The following is a 17399-nucleotide window of genomic DNA, read 5'->3' on the forward strand; positions in this document are numbered from 1 at the left end:
TGCCGTGGACCACCTAAGCCCATGTGCCACAACTACTGAGCCTGCGCGCCACAACTACTGAAGCCTGTGCACTACAACTACTGAAGCCCACACGCTCTAGGACCCGCGTGCCACAACTGCTGAGCCTGTGTGCTGCAACTACTGCAGCCTGTGTGCCTAAAGCCCGTGCTCCACAACAAGAGAAGCCACCCTAATGAGAAGACCCTGCACCACAACGAGGAGTAGCCCCTACTCACCACAACTAGAGAAAACCCGTGTGCAGCAATGAAGACCCAACGCAGCCAAAAAAAAAAAGATGAATGGATAAAGAAGATGTGGTACATAATATACAATGGAATACTACTCAGCCGTAAAAAAGAACAAAATAATGCCATTTGCAGCAACATGGATGCAACTAGAGATTATCATACTCAGTGAAGTTAAGTCAGAAAGAGAAATTCCATATGATATCACTTATATATGGAATCTAAATATGACACAAATTTATGAAACAGACTCACAGACATAGGGAACAGAATTGTGGTTGCCAAGGGGGAGGGAGGGTGGCGGAGGGATGGACTGGGAGTTTGGGGTTAGTAGATGCAAACTATTGCATATAGAATGGATCAACAACAAGGATCTACTGTATAGCACAGGGAATTATATTCAATATCTTGAGATTAACCATAATGGAAAAGAATGTATGTTTATGTATGTATAACTGAGTCACTTTGCTGTACAGCATATACTAACACAATATTGTAAATCAGCTATACTTCAATTTGAGTGAAGTAAGTCAGAAAGAGAAAAACAAATACTGTATGCTAACGCATATATATGGAATCCAAAAAAATGGTACTGATGAACCTAGTGGCAGGGCAGGAATAAAGACACAGATGTAGAGAACGGACTTGGGACATGGTGGGAAGGGGAAGCTGGGACGAAGTGAGAGATTAGCACTGACATATATACACTACCAGATGTACAATGGATGGCTAGTGGGAAGCGTAAGGAGATCAGCTCGGTGCTTTGTGACGACCTAGAGAGGTGGGATAGGGAGGGTGGGAGGAGGCTCAGGAGGGAGGGGATATGGGGATATATGTATGCATAGAGCTGATTCACTTTGTTGTACAGCAGAAACTAACACAACATTGTAAAGCAATTATACTCCAATAAAGGTGAAGAAAAAAAAAAAGGATTCCCTGGCGGTCCAGTGGATAGGACTCTGTACTTACACTGCTGAGGGCTCAGGTTCAATCCCTGGTCAGGGAACTAAGACCCCTGCAAGCCGTGTGATGTGGCAAACAAACCAATACATACATACATACATACAGGCTTTATTGGGATGAAATTCACATACCAAGTAATTCAGCCATTTAAAGTGTACAGTTCAATGGTTTTTAATATATTCTTAGATGTGTAGCCCTCACCATAGTATTTTCATCACCTCAAAGAGAAACCCCTTACCTTTTATTCAGCCCTTCCTCCCCAAGGCTTAAGCAACTACTAATCTTTCTGTGTATAGGTTGTCCTGTCTTTCTTTCCTATGAATGGAATCATACACTTTGTGGTCTTTTGTGTCTGGCTTCTTTTTTATGACCAAATAATACTCCACTCTATGGATATTTTGTTTATCCATTTGTCTGTTGATAGATATTTGGGTTGTTTCCACTTTGGACTATGAATAGTGTTGCTATAAACATTCATGTATAGGTTTTGGTGTGGACATATGTTTTCATTTCTCTTGGGTAGAAACCTAGGAGTGGACTTGCTGGGTCATATGAGAACCCTGTTTTATCATTTGAGGATTTCTCCACATCCTCACTAACACTCATCATTCTCTCACATTGTGATTATAGCTATCCTGGTGGGTGTGAAATGGTATCTTATTGTAGTTTTGATTTGCATTTCCCTAATGGTTAATGATATTGAGCATCTTTTCATGTGTTTATTGGCCATTTTTATATCTTCCTTGGAGAAATGTCTATTCAGATCCTTTGCTTACTCTTAAATTGGGTTATTTACTTTTTATTTCTTTGAGTTATAAGAGTTCTTTATATATTCTAGATACAAGTCCCTTATCAGGTAGATGATTTACAGATATTTTCTCCCGTTCTGTGGATTGTCTTTTTCATTTTCTTGATGGTGTCCTTTGAAGCACAAAAGTTTTTAATTTTGATAAAGTCCAGTTTATGTTTTTCTTCTGTTGCTCATGCTTTCAGTGTCATATCTAAGAATCCTTGGCCAAATCGAAGGTCTGTATTATTCTTGCAGGACCAGATTGAGAGTGCGCCAGAAATTAAATATTTGAAGGGGGTCACCATGCTGGCTCCTTGTGATATTTGTTTTTCTATGTAGCACTTAGGGCACAGCACACTCAGCCTCCTTCTGTCTACCGATAATTTTTATGGCATTTGCTCACTTCCATTCTTTTGTGGTTGGGAGAATCAGGGCTGCAAAACCAGAAGTTTCCTGAGACATTCATAAGTATCTCCTTAACTTTTTCCAGACTTTGTATTCATACGTTTTATTTTTTTATTTTTATAAATTTATCTATCTTTGGCCGCATTGGGTCTTCGTTGCTGTGCGCGGGCTTTTCTCTAGTTGTGGCGAGTGGGGGCTACTCCTCGTTGCGGTGCACAGGCGGTGGCTTCTCTTGTGGAGCACAGGCTCTAGACACACGGGCTTCAGTAGTTGTGGCACGTGGGCTCAGTAGTTGTGGCTTGCGGGCTCTAGAGCTCTCAGGCTCAGTAGTTGTGGCTCACGGGCTTAGTTGCTCCACGGCATGTGGGATCCTCCCAGACCAGGGCTCGAACCTGTGTCCCCTGCATTGGCGGGTGGATTCTTAACCACTGCGCCACCAGGGAAGTCCCTCATACATTTTAAAACCTTTCAGCATCATGAAAAATATCATCTTAGGCTAAACCCAAGTAAACGCTACAAACAGTATAGGCAAAGATGAGATTTCATAGAGCAACTCTCAAAACGAAATAGAAAAAATATTTCCTGTAAGATCTTTCTGGGTTTTTTTAAAAGAAATTTATAATTGTTAAAGTTTTAAAAGTCAGACATTACAGAGATTTATAGTTTTGTAAGTAACAGTTTTTCCTAATCCTACCCTGAAGATTCAACCCCTACTGTTTGGACCTCATTCTTTTTTCCCATATAGATTTTAACATGACTCTTAGTTTTTGTTTTTATTTGCTCATTTACACAGGCTCCGTTGCCTGCCCTGCCATTAGCTCCTTGCTCTCCCTCTCCTTTCCCTGCCCTCCCCCAGCTTGTGGTCTCAGCTCAGGTTACTGACACTCTGGAGAGCTCTCTCTCCTTTCTGAACTGGTGAATGATCTCATCAAGGAGAAAGTGTTGGGGGCCTGTCTATTTTTGCTGTCAGCATACCACTTCCCACCTCTGTTAAACTTTTCACTTGGCAGGAAAGGTTCCTCTCTTCCATGTTCTATAAGGACTTTTTGTACCTAGATTTAAAAAAAATTCCAAGAATCCTTGAAGGTTATAACCAGTCTAGCCTGTAAACCTTGATTCTGTAATAAATCTTATGAAATTTTTCTTGATACAGTTTTTCAAGAAAAACTGCCTTTTTAGTTACTGCCTTTTCTTTTCCCCCTGCTGTTCTTTAATTTATATATACATTTGGTAGTTGTCTAAGAATCCCTGTTTTTACTTTAGAGTTGCTTCAGGATATAATTGGGAGGATTTTTGGGGGGTGGGGTGGAGGAGGATTTTTAAAAGAAGACAACTACAATTTAGGGAAAAAATAAAATAAGATTTAAACTGAATTTATTACAGAAAAACAGCTGATCACCTTAGAAAGCCTCTCTTTGCCATACCTGCCTCTGGCCTAACAGTACTTTGCTTTTGTGGTAGGTGTTCAACAAGTGTTTGTTTGAATGAATAAATGAATAAGTAAGTACATTTTGTCCTCTTGGAGTTCCTACTTGCTTCTGAGTTTCAGTCTTTTTGGTCCTTATTCACTAACTCCCTTCAAATTTAAGCAGGTAATAATGGAAGTGTTTAAGCTATTCACAGTGAATCCCACATTGTAAGTCACTTCAAATTTTAATTTTTCCATTTATGAAACAGTTTCGAGGGAAAAATATGTAGTTCACAATACACATTTTTTGGTTAGTAATGTTATTTCTTTAACATACTGAATAATAACATGGCATAACACCTGCCCCTTGAAGCCAAGAGTGGGTTGGAGTACAAAGTCCTAAATTTTGAACCGTCTAAAACAACATCTGAAATTCTGGTTGCAGAAGATCTTTAGCTTTTTTTGTTTATTTTCTTTCACCCTTATAAACCCAATATCCATTTGTTTCTTGAATCTAGGCGCTCCGGGAGTTGGTATTAAAATACCGTGAGAACATCATTAATGTGCGGACAGCAGCAGATCACATGGAAGAAAAGCTGAAGGCTGAAATACTTTTCCTGAAAGAGCAGATTCAAGCAGAACAGTGTTTAAAAGAAAACCTCGAAGAAACTCTGCAGCTAGAAATAGAAAACTGCAAGGAAGAAATAGGTGAAGATAAAAGTGATGTAGTTTAGAATTGAAGGCACTAAATAAAACTTTTTCTCTGGTTATAACAGTCTTAGAATGTAGAAAACAAAAAAGTATAGGAAAGAACTAAGTAAGGACTCAGTCCCTTTTTCTGGATGTTGATATATCCAGTGATTAGGAGTTAAAAAAAAACAACCACCCCAAAAACTCATCTTTTTAGGGGCTCTGGCGGCCTCTCTGGCAATTGCTAATAGATAGGAGATTCAGGACTTGAACCCAGACGCTGGGGAATATGAGTAGATGGGTGGCATTTCCTTGCAGAACTCAGAAGTGTGAACAGACTCCTGCTGGGATTAGCTCCCCCCACACCCCCCCAAGTTAGGTGTAGGTATGTGATGCAGACACAGTTTATGCCATGGTGTTCTCGTGTGGCCTCTCACTTTTCCTGAGCTTGGTCATGATGCTGATTGGTTGGGGATAATTTTGAGAAAGGGGTGTTGGTCCCTCACCCCCATTCTGCCCCCTGTGTTCGGTACAGCATTTGACTTTCATTGCATGAGATTGAGCTTATGGGGGAAAGGGGGTGTTTTAAGAAAAAATTTAAATGCAAAATAAGGAATAAATGCTAACATGTCTCCTCCTTTTTTCCTCCTAGCTTCCATTTCTAGCCTAAAAGCTGAATTAGAAAGAATAAAAGTAGAAAAAGGACAGGTGAGTTTCATGAGTTTCAAATTGATTCTGTCAGCAGCCAGTATTTATTTATTGAATCCTACTGTGCTAGACTCAAGGAATAAAATATAGTTAGGACACAGTCCCCGCCTTCAAGCAACTCCTGGGGAAAATACAGTGGAATATGGGTGTGATGATGGTAGAGACCATATAATGAGAGCCTGCTCTCTGTTGACTGGAGGAGATACAGGGAAGACTAAGGTGTGACTTAGCCTGGAGCTTCCACTGTGGTGGAAGGACAGGCAAGGTGTGGTCTTGACATGATAGATACTTAAAGCTACAAAATACTTAAAGCTACAAAATCTTTTACAAACAGGAGGTGATGTTTTCTTGCTGGCTTAGCGTCTCCTTCTCTCAGACACCATAAACACCTTTTGGGAGATGACCCCATTCAGCTTACTGGCCTCGTTATTCATTGACTCAGTGACCTTTGCTGCTGTGCTGCCCTGCCTTGCCACACTCCTGCCTGCACCTTGCCCCGCTTCTGACATCTCACTCCAGGCTCATGCCCCTGACCCCTGTCTACCATCTTTCCAGCCCTTCATCCCATAGGTTCATCTGTCTGAGTACCGCATTCAGACCTTCAGTTCCTTAAACTTTTCCTTTTCTGCTGGTTTTAGCAACTTCTTCATGGCTTTGCTTTCTTTCCTTCTGAGCTGCATCTGACATGGCTTGCCTCTTCAACTAGTCTCCCACTAACGCCTGCAAGCCCCCCGATTCCTCGTTCTCGTGCTACCCTCGCTTGATACCGCCTAACCCCGGATGAACCCTGGTGTCCACCTTCTGGGCCCCTGCCCCCAGCTGCTGGTTCCACTGCAGTGGGGAACACTGCGTGCTCCTGCTGCCGGGTGCTGCTCAGCAGCCTCTCATTTGCTCTCAGTTGCTGCTTTCCGTCCCTCGCTGTGGATGCTGCGGTCGCCGCTCAGCTCACCTCCTCGTGACGGCACGTGGCGGCCTCGTGCCCCCGTCGCGAGCAGGGCCCGCCTTCAGCTCCTCGCTCCTCAGTCGCATGTTCTCGTGTTTTGCTTCCCAGGCTTCTTTCTTGCTTCTTCAGAGGAAAGGGTGACCTGTTTCTGACTAGTCTTCTGTCACTGCACGATGTGCTTTGACTGGGTCCCTCACATCTTTTCCTGGCATCCTCTCCATCTTCCCCTTCCAGTGTGGGCCTTGAACTTCTACCTCTTTATTTGTCTTTTCCATTATGCATAACCAATCTCAGAGGTCTCCTGGTAAGAGGGGAGAAGTTTCTCTTTGGATTGTACTTCTTTCTCCAGCTACCAGTCCTTCTTCTTCCTTTTATACCCAGAGTTCTTGAAAGAGTCATCTCCACTGCCCGACCTCCCAGTCTCTCCTCAGCCCACTACAGTCAGGCTTTGGCTCCCACTGTGCTATCAGGTGACACTGGCAAAAGTCGCCAGTGTTCCAGCGTGTCCCATCTTTCCCACTGCCTCTGCCACTGTTTGGGTTGACTTCAGTGCTCACCTGGCTCATTGTGACAGCCTGACTTCTTTTCCTGCTTCCAAAACTCATCCCCTTCAAATTTCATTTTCATGTTGAAACCAAGGTGATTATAAACTTGACTGTGAGCCAGTCTGGTTTAAAACCCTTCAGTAGTTCCCTTTATCTATATTCCTTAGCCCAGCTGGGATCTCCTGCCTCACCACTGCCTCTCCGGCCTCAGCCTCCAGGGCCGCAGAACTCTGTGCTGTAACGTAGCAAGAGCTCACCTCAGTTCTTTAACTCATTTTTTTTATATGTCAACTCCCTCTTTTTGGAGTATCTCCCTCCACCTTCTCCCTCCTTTAAGGGTCAGATGTCATCTCTTCAAGGAAGCCCTTCCCAACTTTTCGGGCAGAATTAAGTGCTTCTTCATCCATGTTCACATGGCATAGTTAACTTACATGTCTGTCTCTCCTGATTTTTCCACTCCCTCTTACCACCCTTTAAGGGTCAGATGTCATCTCTTCAAGGAAGCCCTTCCCAACTTTTCGGGCAGAATTAAGTGCTTCTTCATCCATGTTCACATGGCATAGTTAACTTACATGTCTGTCTCTCCTGATTTTTCCATCCCCAGGCTTTAGAACATAGGAGGTGCCTAATAAACATTTAATAAGAGAAAGAGTAGGTCTTGAAGAATCAATAGAAGATCCTCAGATATCAAAGGGTAAGAGCATTCCAAGCATAGCCAGTATCCAGGGCCTAGGAGGATGCGAGCTTGGGTGCATTTCTGCAGGCTGCAGGCTGCAGGCTCCTCCAGGCAAGTGTGCTGTGACCTATAGGGAGTTTCTGTGTGTCTCAGCTTTTCCCTTTTAAATTTCACAGTTGGAGTCCACATTGAGAGAGAAGTCTCAACAGCTTGAGAGCCTTCAGGAGATGAAGATCACTTTGGAAGAACAGTTAAAGAAAGAAACTGCTGCTAAGGTGACATTTTTGTTGGTAGTTTCATAAAAAAGCAGCGCGAAGAATGTAGAATCACATCTTCACTGTTTAAAAAAAAAAAAGCCTTGCTGCTTTGCAATAGTGCCACCTTCTGAAAGTTGGCAAGACTCTCCGCTTGCAGAAAGAAAATGGAGTGGCTTTTCTCTTTAGAGTTGGGTCAGATGTGCACACTGCCAGCTCTGGAGGTCTGTGTCACAGGCTTAACTGGCTTTTTAGGCATTGAGCTAAAGGCCATGAACCAAACTTGGCACTGCCGTAGCCAGAAGCACTGCTTTGGAAGTGCCATTCCATTTGATTGATTTATGAAATATTGCACTGAACCATATTTGCTGCCTAAATTCTGATTAGTCCTGTTAGAATAAACGTGCATGGGGCTAACTGTGGGGGAAGTTTGGTTTTGGTGGGCTGTGATCTAACCTTTAAGTGTAAAAATGTTGTGTATGTGTTATTTAATAGTCCTCTGTTTTTAGAACGGCTCCTGCACAGGTTCCCTGTAAGGAAGACTGGGATAGCTGGGGCTGCCTAAGGCATATTCATTGAGAATTTTCCCGGCAGATGCTTGACTGTTGTGGTTGTCCGAGGAAATCCCTAAAGATCCTGTCCTGTTGCTGTGACAGCTGCTGATCTTACGGCAGCTGCTTTTTGATGATTAATCATTGTCACCAGGCTGCTGGGGGTGAGGGGTGGAGCGCAGCACTTTCATTCATTTTTAATTTGGCTCTCATACTCAGTTCATTTTAGGACCTAGAACAAGTACCTTAGGCAATGTGCACCCTTGTCCTGTAAAAATAGAGACAAAGGGAGACTAACAGGATATAGGAATACGATGGGCACCCACCTTTCCTCTCTAGTAGTAGGAAATGACAAGTGCCTAGATTTCCTGAGTGATTTGACCTATGGCTCTCCAGCATTAATCCTCATTCAAAACTTGTATTTTTTTAGGTTACTGTTGAACAACTAATGTTTGAAGAGAAGAACAAAGCTCAGAGGTTGCAGACAGAACTAGATGTCAGTGAACAAGTCCAGAGAGATTTTGTAAAGCTTTCTCAGACCCTTCAGGTGAGGCGTTTGGGGAACCCCTAGACAGAACACTGAGGAGGCACTTTTGGGGTTCTTGGTACCCAGGAGAATTTGCTAATCCCTGACTGGCCCACTGACAGTAGCTAGAGGATTAGAAATTATGGCTGCCCCTGCCCCAGCTCCAAACGCCGGCCTGGTCATTTAAGCTGGAAACCTGGTTTATACCTCAGACTTGTCCCCCTTTCCCTTTTCCTCTTCCTTGCTGGCCCTTAAGGGTAAAATATAAAGTCCTTAGTGTAGCATGTAAGACTCTTCCCAGCCAGGCCTATCCCTACGTTTTGTCCATCTCTCTGCCTTACATTTTATATTCTATGTTCTAAGTTTTAAAAACTACTTGTGGTTCCTTGCCCACAGCATGCATGTGTTCCCTCTGGAAGCGTGGCCCCCTTGCTCCTTTCTTGCAGGGCCCTGCTTAGCTTTGTCCTCCCTGTGGAACCCTGTCTAGGTCCCCAAGCTGGTATAGTGACATTTATTATATCGTGCTAAAACTCTATATATAAGCTTGTTCTTTTCCCCCAACTGAACTGTGGGTTCTCAGAGGTCAAGGATCAGGTCTCATTCATCTCCATAGTCCCAGCACCTTATACTGGGTCTGTTACACAGCAGCTTTTGGGAATTGTTTTTTGGATTTAATTGTTCTTGCTGCCTGTTTCCTTTGAAGTGACTAGTCCCTGTTGAGTTAATCTCCATTTCAGCTAAACCAGTCAGAGGGAACCAGAAGGTCTAGGCAGGAGCCGTCTGCACTTACCTCGCTGCATTATTTCTCTAGGTGCAGTTAGAGCGGATCCGGCAAGCAGACTCCTTGGAGAGAATCCGGGCAATTCTGAACGATACCAAACTGACAGACATTAACCAGCTCCCTGAGACATGACACCCTCATGGCAGGACTCTAGCCTGCACTTTGGGTTTTTAACTCATCTTTAGAGCAACATTAATTATTATTTAACTCTTAACTGAAGAAGTCACACACAGAAAAAGGAAGACTGGAGAAATGCTTAATTCTAGTGGGGAGACTGTGCAGCACGGGAGCGGCAAACAGCCAGGGTAATTTGCAGCAAAAAAGACCTTTCAACTGGGAACGCTAGCCAGACTCCAGACCTGATTCCAGTGAGTGTGGGATCGGATTTGGTGATGGAGGAAGTGCTGTTTCCTTGCCTGCTTTAGTCGACATTTCCCTGCCCTACAGCACCGTCCCAGTAGTGTTTGAAATGGCATTTCCTGTTCATAGCTGTTGCAAGAGAGAATGTGTTTCTGTTGTCTAGAGTTCATCAGTAACAGTATTCAGCTAGCAGACAGAGGTGGAGTATGCCGTATGAATATTTTATATTAAAATATGAAGTTTGAGAGCACCCCACTGGCTAGTGACGGTATTTCCTAGCTCAGTGTATTTTTTTTTTTTTTTTTTAACCATTTTATCTTGCATTGGAGGACCTTAAATGCTACTGAAACTTGCCTGAGAACCATAAGACGGTGGCAGACAACCCATTCAATTGAATTGGAACCGAACTAATTATGAGGATTTGCAAACTTGGCTGGGGCTATATGTGTTGCAAGTTGAGGTTAAAGGAAAAGCACAAGAAACTGTTTGGAAGCACTTTCCCTGCTGCCTGGGAAAGTTTCGTGGACTCACAGGCACCAGGGTCAAGCTGAACTGGCACCATCTACTCTACTCTTTTGAAAACTCTTTTAGTTTAGTTATTGGATCAGTGGAAAAAATATTAATAAAACAAGCTATGTCTGACAACATCTAGTATAAATTTTTATAAGTCTGCTGCTTATTTTATTTTCAACTCGAGTCAGTGGGCCTGAGTACGTACTTGTTTCAAAAGTGTCAAATACAAAAATGGTGGTGACTAGGTTTGGCAGATACCTATTTTGGATTTTTCTTTTATATCTTAGACCTGGAGTGTGATAATGCTTATGGTGAAGTTGGGGAAAACCCAGTTAGTTGATCAGTTTGGAAATCTGCTTTGTCATTCTATGAGGCCAGATTCCTTTCCTGCGTGGATAAAGCTTCAATGAACAGGTTGTCTTTGCCTTATGAAGTGCTGCAGAAAGCACAGAATGGATTTATATTCACTGTTTACCTGCAGTGCCGTTAGCCAGTGGAAGACTACACTGTTTCATTCATCATACAGATGGTTCAGAAGTAAAACTGTTGTTTTCAAATTTTTGTGATTGGTGTTGTGTAACGGCAGAGTACTTGAAGGAACCATATGGAAATTAAGTGGATTGAGTAGATTGTTTGGCTCACATAAAGCTACAACTTTAACTGTCTTTGTTATAAATGAAGTCATAATGGACTAGCCCTAAACATCTTTATTTCTGTCTTCCATAGGACAGGACAAGGTAAGGCCTACATACCTCATTCCTTGGGCTATTGCTGTAGTCTTACATTCATGATTATGAATTTTGAAAGTAAACACTAATTATGGAAATAGTGCTGTAGGCCTGCACGCATGAAACATTATCTTAATTGGTTTAAAGTCCCTTTGTATAAAGTACTACTCTGTTTCCTTTAAAGGAAACATTTATCCTCGTGGAGTTACAGGGAATTTTATTAATTCCAAAAATGCAATCACTTTAAATTATGTGTGTCAGACTAGTCGGTTGGATAAACTCCAAGCTAATTTGTTTCAGATTAAAATTGGCACCATAAATCAAGATGGATAATTCATAACCTTCCCGAACGAACTGAACTACAACTCCCGGGGAACTGCTTGGCTGAGACTGGGTACCTTGCTGATGCTGATGTTTTTGCCCATAAGGTGGTACTGGGCCAACAAAATTCACGACTAGGAGACTGTTTGTTAGCAGTCTCTACAGTGGCAGATGCAAATTGTTGGAACCCAGTTTTCTGAGAAAAATATGCTAGAAAAACCCAAACTGAGACTAGGTTTTGTTAACAGTCTCTACTTCTGGTATGAAACACTTCTTTAAACTGGGTTTTCTTTATAAATGGGAAACTGATTTAGAAGGTAGTATTTAGCCCTTCAAGACAAAAGAAAAGGTCAGCTGGGTTTCACGAGTGTTCCCGTGCTTGTATTCAGTCTGTGTACACGTGTTCTCACGCATGTCTAACCTGATTTACCTCTTACCTGTAACCTACCTTACCTTGTGGCTTTTAATTGGCAGTCACTCAGCCATTTCCAGGCAGGTACGGTATTACCTTTCAGAACTCACTGGCAGGTATAAAAATATTACCTAATGTTAAAAGACAAAATCATATACTGTATACCAAACTATTTGTTTCTCCATTTGAGATCCTACATGTGCACCTCATACCCACTCAGTGACATGTATTGGGACGCAGAGCACAGCCGAACTCAGCTCTGAAAGGAAGAAATACTGCCTGTCGAGGAAGTGAGCCAGCAGTGGCCTTGCAACTGTGGATACCGAGTTCTGCTGTGGGCAGGTTTCAGGAATAACCATTTGTTAACTGTACCGAAGGCGTGTCCTTACGAAGAAAGTGTTCAAATTAAAAAAGCTGCTGTCTAGCATACTGTGTGGCCTTTTCCTTTGAGTTCTAGGGTTCTGTCCCTCTTCAGAGTCATATTTCTGGTGCTGCTACGTTAAAATGCAGCTTTTATTCTTGTTCAAATAGCAAGAAAACTCAGTAGGGTTCATGGAGGTCTGGCAGCGTGCAGCTGAAAGTCTTGGGCGCTTTTTGTTTTCTTTTAAATCCTAGGCCCTTGCTGAATACAATCATATACTTGACCTTGTATATAAACCACATTCCAATTTTTAAATAAAAGCATTTATTCAGTAATTATAAAACAAGTATAAAAAGTGATGAACAACCACACCAACGTTCATCCTTTAAAATGCCTCTTTATAAATTAGGTAACACTACCTGTTCATTTTACAATGAGTTTAAGCCTTCACTTGTGTTAATTTCAGGTGTGAATCTGTTCCTGGTGGTGTCAGAAGTTTACATGATTTCGGATATCGTTAATCTGCTTCACCATTTCTCTTATGTGCTCACCCCTGTAAAATCATAAAAGTTACTCACTGTCGGTAATACAACAAGCGAATAAACCATTAATACTGATTCGTAAGAACTTAGTAATACTGAAGTACCTTAGAAGTGCTCTGCTAGAATTAACGGCTTAAGGTTTCAGATGGATAGTAATGGTAATTCATTTAAGGCTAGCGGCAGCAAATATAGTAGTGGAACTGCTGGAAATATTTTTGAACATATCCTTGACCACACAACAAAATCACAAAGACAGACATCCTTTTTGACCCTCTCCCTATACTCATCTATTAAGTCCTTATCCATCACCATCATACACTTCCTGTCCTGGTAATTACTTGACACACAAATGTCATGTGGTCTTATCTGGGCAAAGAAAGGTTGACCTTGGCATTTTGCAAAGGAAAAACTACCTCGCACTAAGAGCTGATTGGTACTTACTCCTCCTTCAGGATGGACTGAATGCATTTTCGCTGGTAGGCGCTGAGAGTAATGGTGGGCTTCTGAGGACTTAGTACCTTTTCCATCTTTCGTTGTTGATAGTCTTTTTTCATAGTAACCTTAAGTATCAAACAGAACACAGACACTTTAGCTACGGTCTGCTACACATTTTCACAGTATCTATTTTAGTCTATTCTTTTTACATTTTATAAAATTATTTTCTGTAGAAGGAACACTTTAAAAAGTACCAAAGGTAGCCACCTTGTGTCCATTCCTACCTGTTTGATGGCATTGCCCAAATGTCGAAGCTGATCGGGTATCAGCTGTAATTCTTTCTTCATGTCTCTCTCACTGTCAGAGAGAACTGGGAGCTGAGAGTGAAAACTGTGAAGTACTTTTCTCATCCTGCAGAAGAGGTAAGCAAACATCTCAGCTTAAGATCTCGGCTCCTTAGGAGGAACACAGTCCTAACTAAAGCTCCTAATTTAGGAATCTGGTGTCTGTGAAGGAGGCCTCCACAGGATGGGTTTGGGGAAAGCATCACTGCACTGTCTTCCGTAGAATACACCTTAGAGGGAGCATCTAGCACCCGAGAACTTAATAACACTAGTAGTACCTGACCTGAGTAGGGAACTGAATGTTATACAATTACACAGCCCACTGACCTGGTCATGATGTCTTCTTGTTTTTCCTTGGCTTCCTCATATTTGTCAGCTAAGCGCTCGGCCATTTCCCGCAGACTTTTCCTAATGGCATAAAAAGCAAGAGTCTCTAGGGGTGCACCTTGATGGTGAAGCCAACTAATGTGGTTCAGTTATCTTAGGGTGAGACACAGTTCCAGTCTAGCTGAACCATTTTTCTCCCTTGTCTAGGCACTTACCTCTCCTCTCGACAATAATTGAGATCTTCTAGTTGTTTCTTTTTTTGGTCACATAACAATTTGACCCTTCAAGAACAAAAAGAAATTTAATCAAAAGCCAGGTCTAGGCCATTATACAGTGTCAGCTACCAGCCAGGGACTGATTGGTATGTGAACAGAGGCCATCCTACCTCCGCTGAATCTCCTCCTTTGCCAGGTCCTGTTTAAGAATGTACTGTTCTCTGAACACCTGGGTGGCTCTGCTGATGAGCTGAAGGCATTCTTCAGGAGGAGGAGCCGTATCTTTTTCAGATGATCTTAAAAAAAAAAGAAGGTTCTGTCATTACTTTGCTTATTAGCTGGGTAAAACAACTGAAGACAGACTCACGTCTTTTTACACTTCCTGTTTATCTTTCTCAAATGCCTCCATATCTGTGTACTCTCTCTCTGTTCTCACTAGCTGATTAAATATGCCCTGTGTTTCTTCCAACTCCAACATCGTAAAAAGTATATGAAAAGAAATCGCTGCGGACAGGCTGAAGAGTAATTACAAAGCAGAGCAGGGAGCCAGTCTCAAAACGGATACGCCCTAAACTACATACTTCAAAAATGCTGGGTTTGCAACACTACGTTGCAGAATGCTTCTAATATGTTTTTCAAAGGAGTCCGGGGTTTCAGCCAGAATACGGAGGGGAGACTCTGCCACTTCAACATCCTCTCGGGTACAAAGCAGGGGAGGAGACGCTGGATGGACTGTGCTTCTGCAAAATAAAAAATAAAATTTACCATGGAGTTACTTGCTGTAAGTATAGGAAAACCTAAATCACGCTTATCCAGAATTCTGAGGATATAAGAAACTATGAAGTGTTACAAATACTCTCAATGGCAATTTCAGAAGGCTTGAAAGACTGCAAACTTTAACAGCATGGCCAATGACTGACTTTGCAATAATTCAAATCTGGGAGTTTGTTAATAACATTACTTTATAGACGACTTGTATTTCAGAGAGTTGGCAGAAACATGATTTGAAGGTATCTAGGTAGCTAATATTTAGAAGTTTTCTTCCCCTTTGGGATTCATGTTTTTATTCTGAAGTATCCTAGTATGACTCGGTCTTATTTTACTAAAGGTAGGGTAGGATTTTAAAACCATGCTGAGGCGACGGGCAAAAAGGCAGTTTTTTTGTAGTGATTTTATTACTTTTGTTCAGTCTTGCTAGTTTTTAGTCTCTTGTGGTATAAATATCACAAAATCGATAGTGAATTATTTTCTTTTCCCAATGATGTCACTTCTCAAAGAGTATGGAAATTCTTCTAAGGACAGTAAATTAATGCCAGTGTTTTGAACTATGTCAACATCTAGAAGCACATGCTTTCAAATGACACCAAGAGACTGGAGGGAAAGGGGTCTAGTGTTCCAGTACTCCAGTGGCTTGTTAGAGACTCCTGTACATGAATTTATAAAACTCAGAATGACCTTCCAGAGCTGTTGAAAACGGTACTTATAGCTTAATATGGGTTCCTTAAGGGGAACAAGTGTTATGAGTTCAGCTATATACCACCTTTCTTCCAGAGTCTCCATATTCTGTGATGTCCCTATGGGGCTGGCAGAGATGGAGAAACTGGACTTCGAAGTCAGAAAGCCCGGTCTTTGCAGCCCAGTTCTGTGTGTTCCCTGTGACTCTGGCATGTACATAACCTCTCTGTCCCTGATCCCTCCTCTACAAAATGAGGACAACGGTGCTGTCCTTAGTGCAGGGGTGCTCTGATTGCCGGAGGCTTACTTCTGAGCCTGGCACATAAAGTTTAAAATCATTAAATCAGGGACCTCCCTGGCAGTCCAGTGGTTAAGACTCTGCGCGCCCACTGCAGGGGGCGAGGGTTCGATCCCTGGTCCGGGAGCTAAGATCCCGCGTGCCACGTGGCGTGGTTAAAAAAAAAAAAAAAAAAAAAGAAATCATTAAATCTAACTCATATTAATGATGGAGTTCGGTATTTTAGTATTCTTTCCACACTTGGGTATAAAGCTCTTAACTCTCTGCTAGCTAAAGGAGATGCCAGAAATTATGCCTAAAATAAATCCTTCCAGAGATGGCAGAAGCAACAAAAATAACCCTCCCTCCAACCCTCAAGTCAGAAGCCAAAGCATAGACCATGAATCTTCAGTCGGGTTACTAAGGACATCTTCCCAGCTTAGATTTTGCAGAATTAACGAGAGCTGCGTGGGAATACCAAGTGGGACGCACAGTAAAGGCCTTATGAGGCATTCGTAGTTACTGGTGATGCAGATCATGGTAGGCCCCAGAATGTCAGGGACAATCCAGAACCCTCGAATCGGAGCTGGCTGCCTGAAAAAAAACACACAGCCATAGTTAAACTCCAAAACAGCAAAAGCAGTGGATCCAAAAGCAACGATATGGCTGAGGTTTGTGGCCTTCTCTGGGCTGGGTTGACAGTGGGTGGGACATGCTATCAGTGCAGTAACCTCAGAGGTGGTGACTTGGAAACCTGTATTACTTACAGCTCTGATCGGTTTGAATCAAGCTGTCACTCAGCAGCCAGATGTCGCTTGACTTACAGGTCACTCAGGAACCCACGGCCTCACGATGCTGTGATCTCGGCAGTTACCACGACACGATGGAGCCAATTCTTGACGTGTCCTTCTCCCAACTCGCACATAAGCTCCAGCTACCTCCGCATGCCTAGCCGAGCGCCCAGCCCAGATTAGGTGCTCAGAAACTGTTGACTGAATAGTGTCTTTCTCACCTTAAAAATTCAGTGCCGGCCAGCATCTATGTCACAGGACTTAACTACCGTGCACAGCACGCAGCTCCCTCTCAGTCTTGGTTCTACTTCACTGAAGAAAGTGAAACTGGACCTCAGACAGGAGGAACTGTCTTCCTGCCCACACGCCCATCCCGCCCCCACAGCTCACTCCTGCCCCGACTGTCGACGCCACCTCCTCTCGCCTCTGCTGGGATTTGCTCCGTCAGCTCTGCAATCACAAAATCTCCCTACTGTCCGTTTACCCTCAGCTTATAGACAGGCTGACGTCTCTTTCATTCAAAACACTCTCCACTGTAGTTTCAAGCTCTCCTTAACCTATTCCCTCTTCCTTTCCCTTTAGGGCCAGCAGCCTTTCGACAGCAGCCTGCGGTATTATTTCTCCTTCCCCATCTCTCATTTGCCTTTTCTGCACGGGAGGGGAATGGTGGGGAGGGGGAGTCGGGGAGGTTAGAAAAAATTTCTCTTCCGCATTTCTAGTGTGAGATCTACATGCAGAAGAGTGCATATATACACTCTGTGACCACTATCCAGGCCAAGAATTACCACACGACGGGCCTGAGCCCTCCCGTATGAACCTCAGGATCACAACCT

The 17399-nt window shown here is 42.8% G+C and overlaps 2 protein-coding genes across 7 annotated transcripts in view; one reads left to right on the plus strand and one right to left on the minus strand.

Annotated features, from left to right (window-relative positions):
• RABEP1 (rabaptin, RAB GTPase binding effector protein 1) overlaps window positions 1-12246 on the plus strand; it is a 104270-nt gene extending 92024 nt beyond the window's left edge. For all 3 annotated transcript variants that reach the window (XM_007102823.4, XM_007102824.4, XM_028498753.2), the window contains 5 exons: window positions 4330-4519; window positions 5154-5209; window positions 7550-7648; window positions 8609-8725; window positions 9516-12246. In XM_007102823.4, the coding sequence (XP_007102885.1) occupies window positions 4330-4519; window positions 5154-5209; window positions 7550-7648; window positions 8609-8725; window positions 9516-9617 (564 nt within the window). In that variant the 3' untranslated portion in view covers window positions 9618-12246. The remainder of the gene's footprint in view (window positions 1-4329; window positions 4520-5153; window positions 5210-7549; window positions 7649-8608; window positions 8726-9515) is intronic.
• A 252-nt stretch (window positions 12247-12498) lies between these two features.
• The window catches only part of NUP88 (nucleoporin 88), a 30363-nt gene continuing 25462 nt past the window's right edge, over window positions 12499-17399 (minus strand). For all 4 annotated transcript variants that reach the window (XM_007102816.4, XM_007102817.4, XM_055090281.1 and 1 more), the window contains 8 exons: window positions 16268-16369; window positions 14625-14783; window positions 14214-14339; window positions 14044-14109; window positions 13829-13909; window positions 13442-13568; window positions 13164-13282; window positions 12499-12733 (listed from right to left, as the gene is read on the minus strand). In XM_007102816.4, coding sequence (XP_007102878.1) covers window positions 12670-12733; window positions 13164-13282; window positions 13442-13568; window positions 13829-13909; window positions 14044-14109; window positions 14214-14339; window positions 14625-14783; window positions 16268-16369 — 844 coding nt within the window. In that variant the 3' untranslated portion in view covers window positions 12499-12669. The remainder of the gene's footprint in view (window positions 12734-13163; window positions 13283-13441; window positions 13569-13828; window positions 13910-14043; window positions 14110-14213; window positions 14340-14624; window positions 14784-16267; window positions 16370-17399) is intronic.

The sequence above is a fragment of the Physeter macrocephalus genome, chromosome 14, assembly GCF_002837175.3.
Source record: "Physeter macrocephalus isolate SW-GA chromosome 14, ASM283717v5, whole genome shotgun sequence".
NCBI lineage: Eukaryota > Metazoa > Chordata > Mammalia > Artiodactyla > Physeteridae > Physeter > Physeter macrocephalus.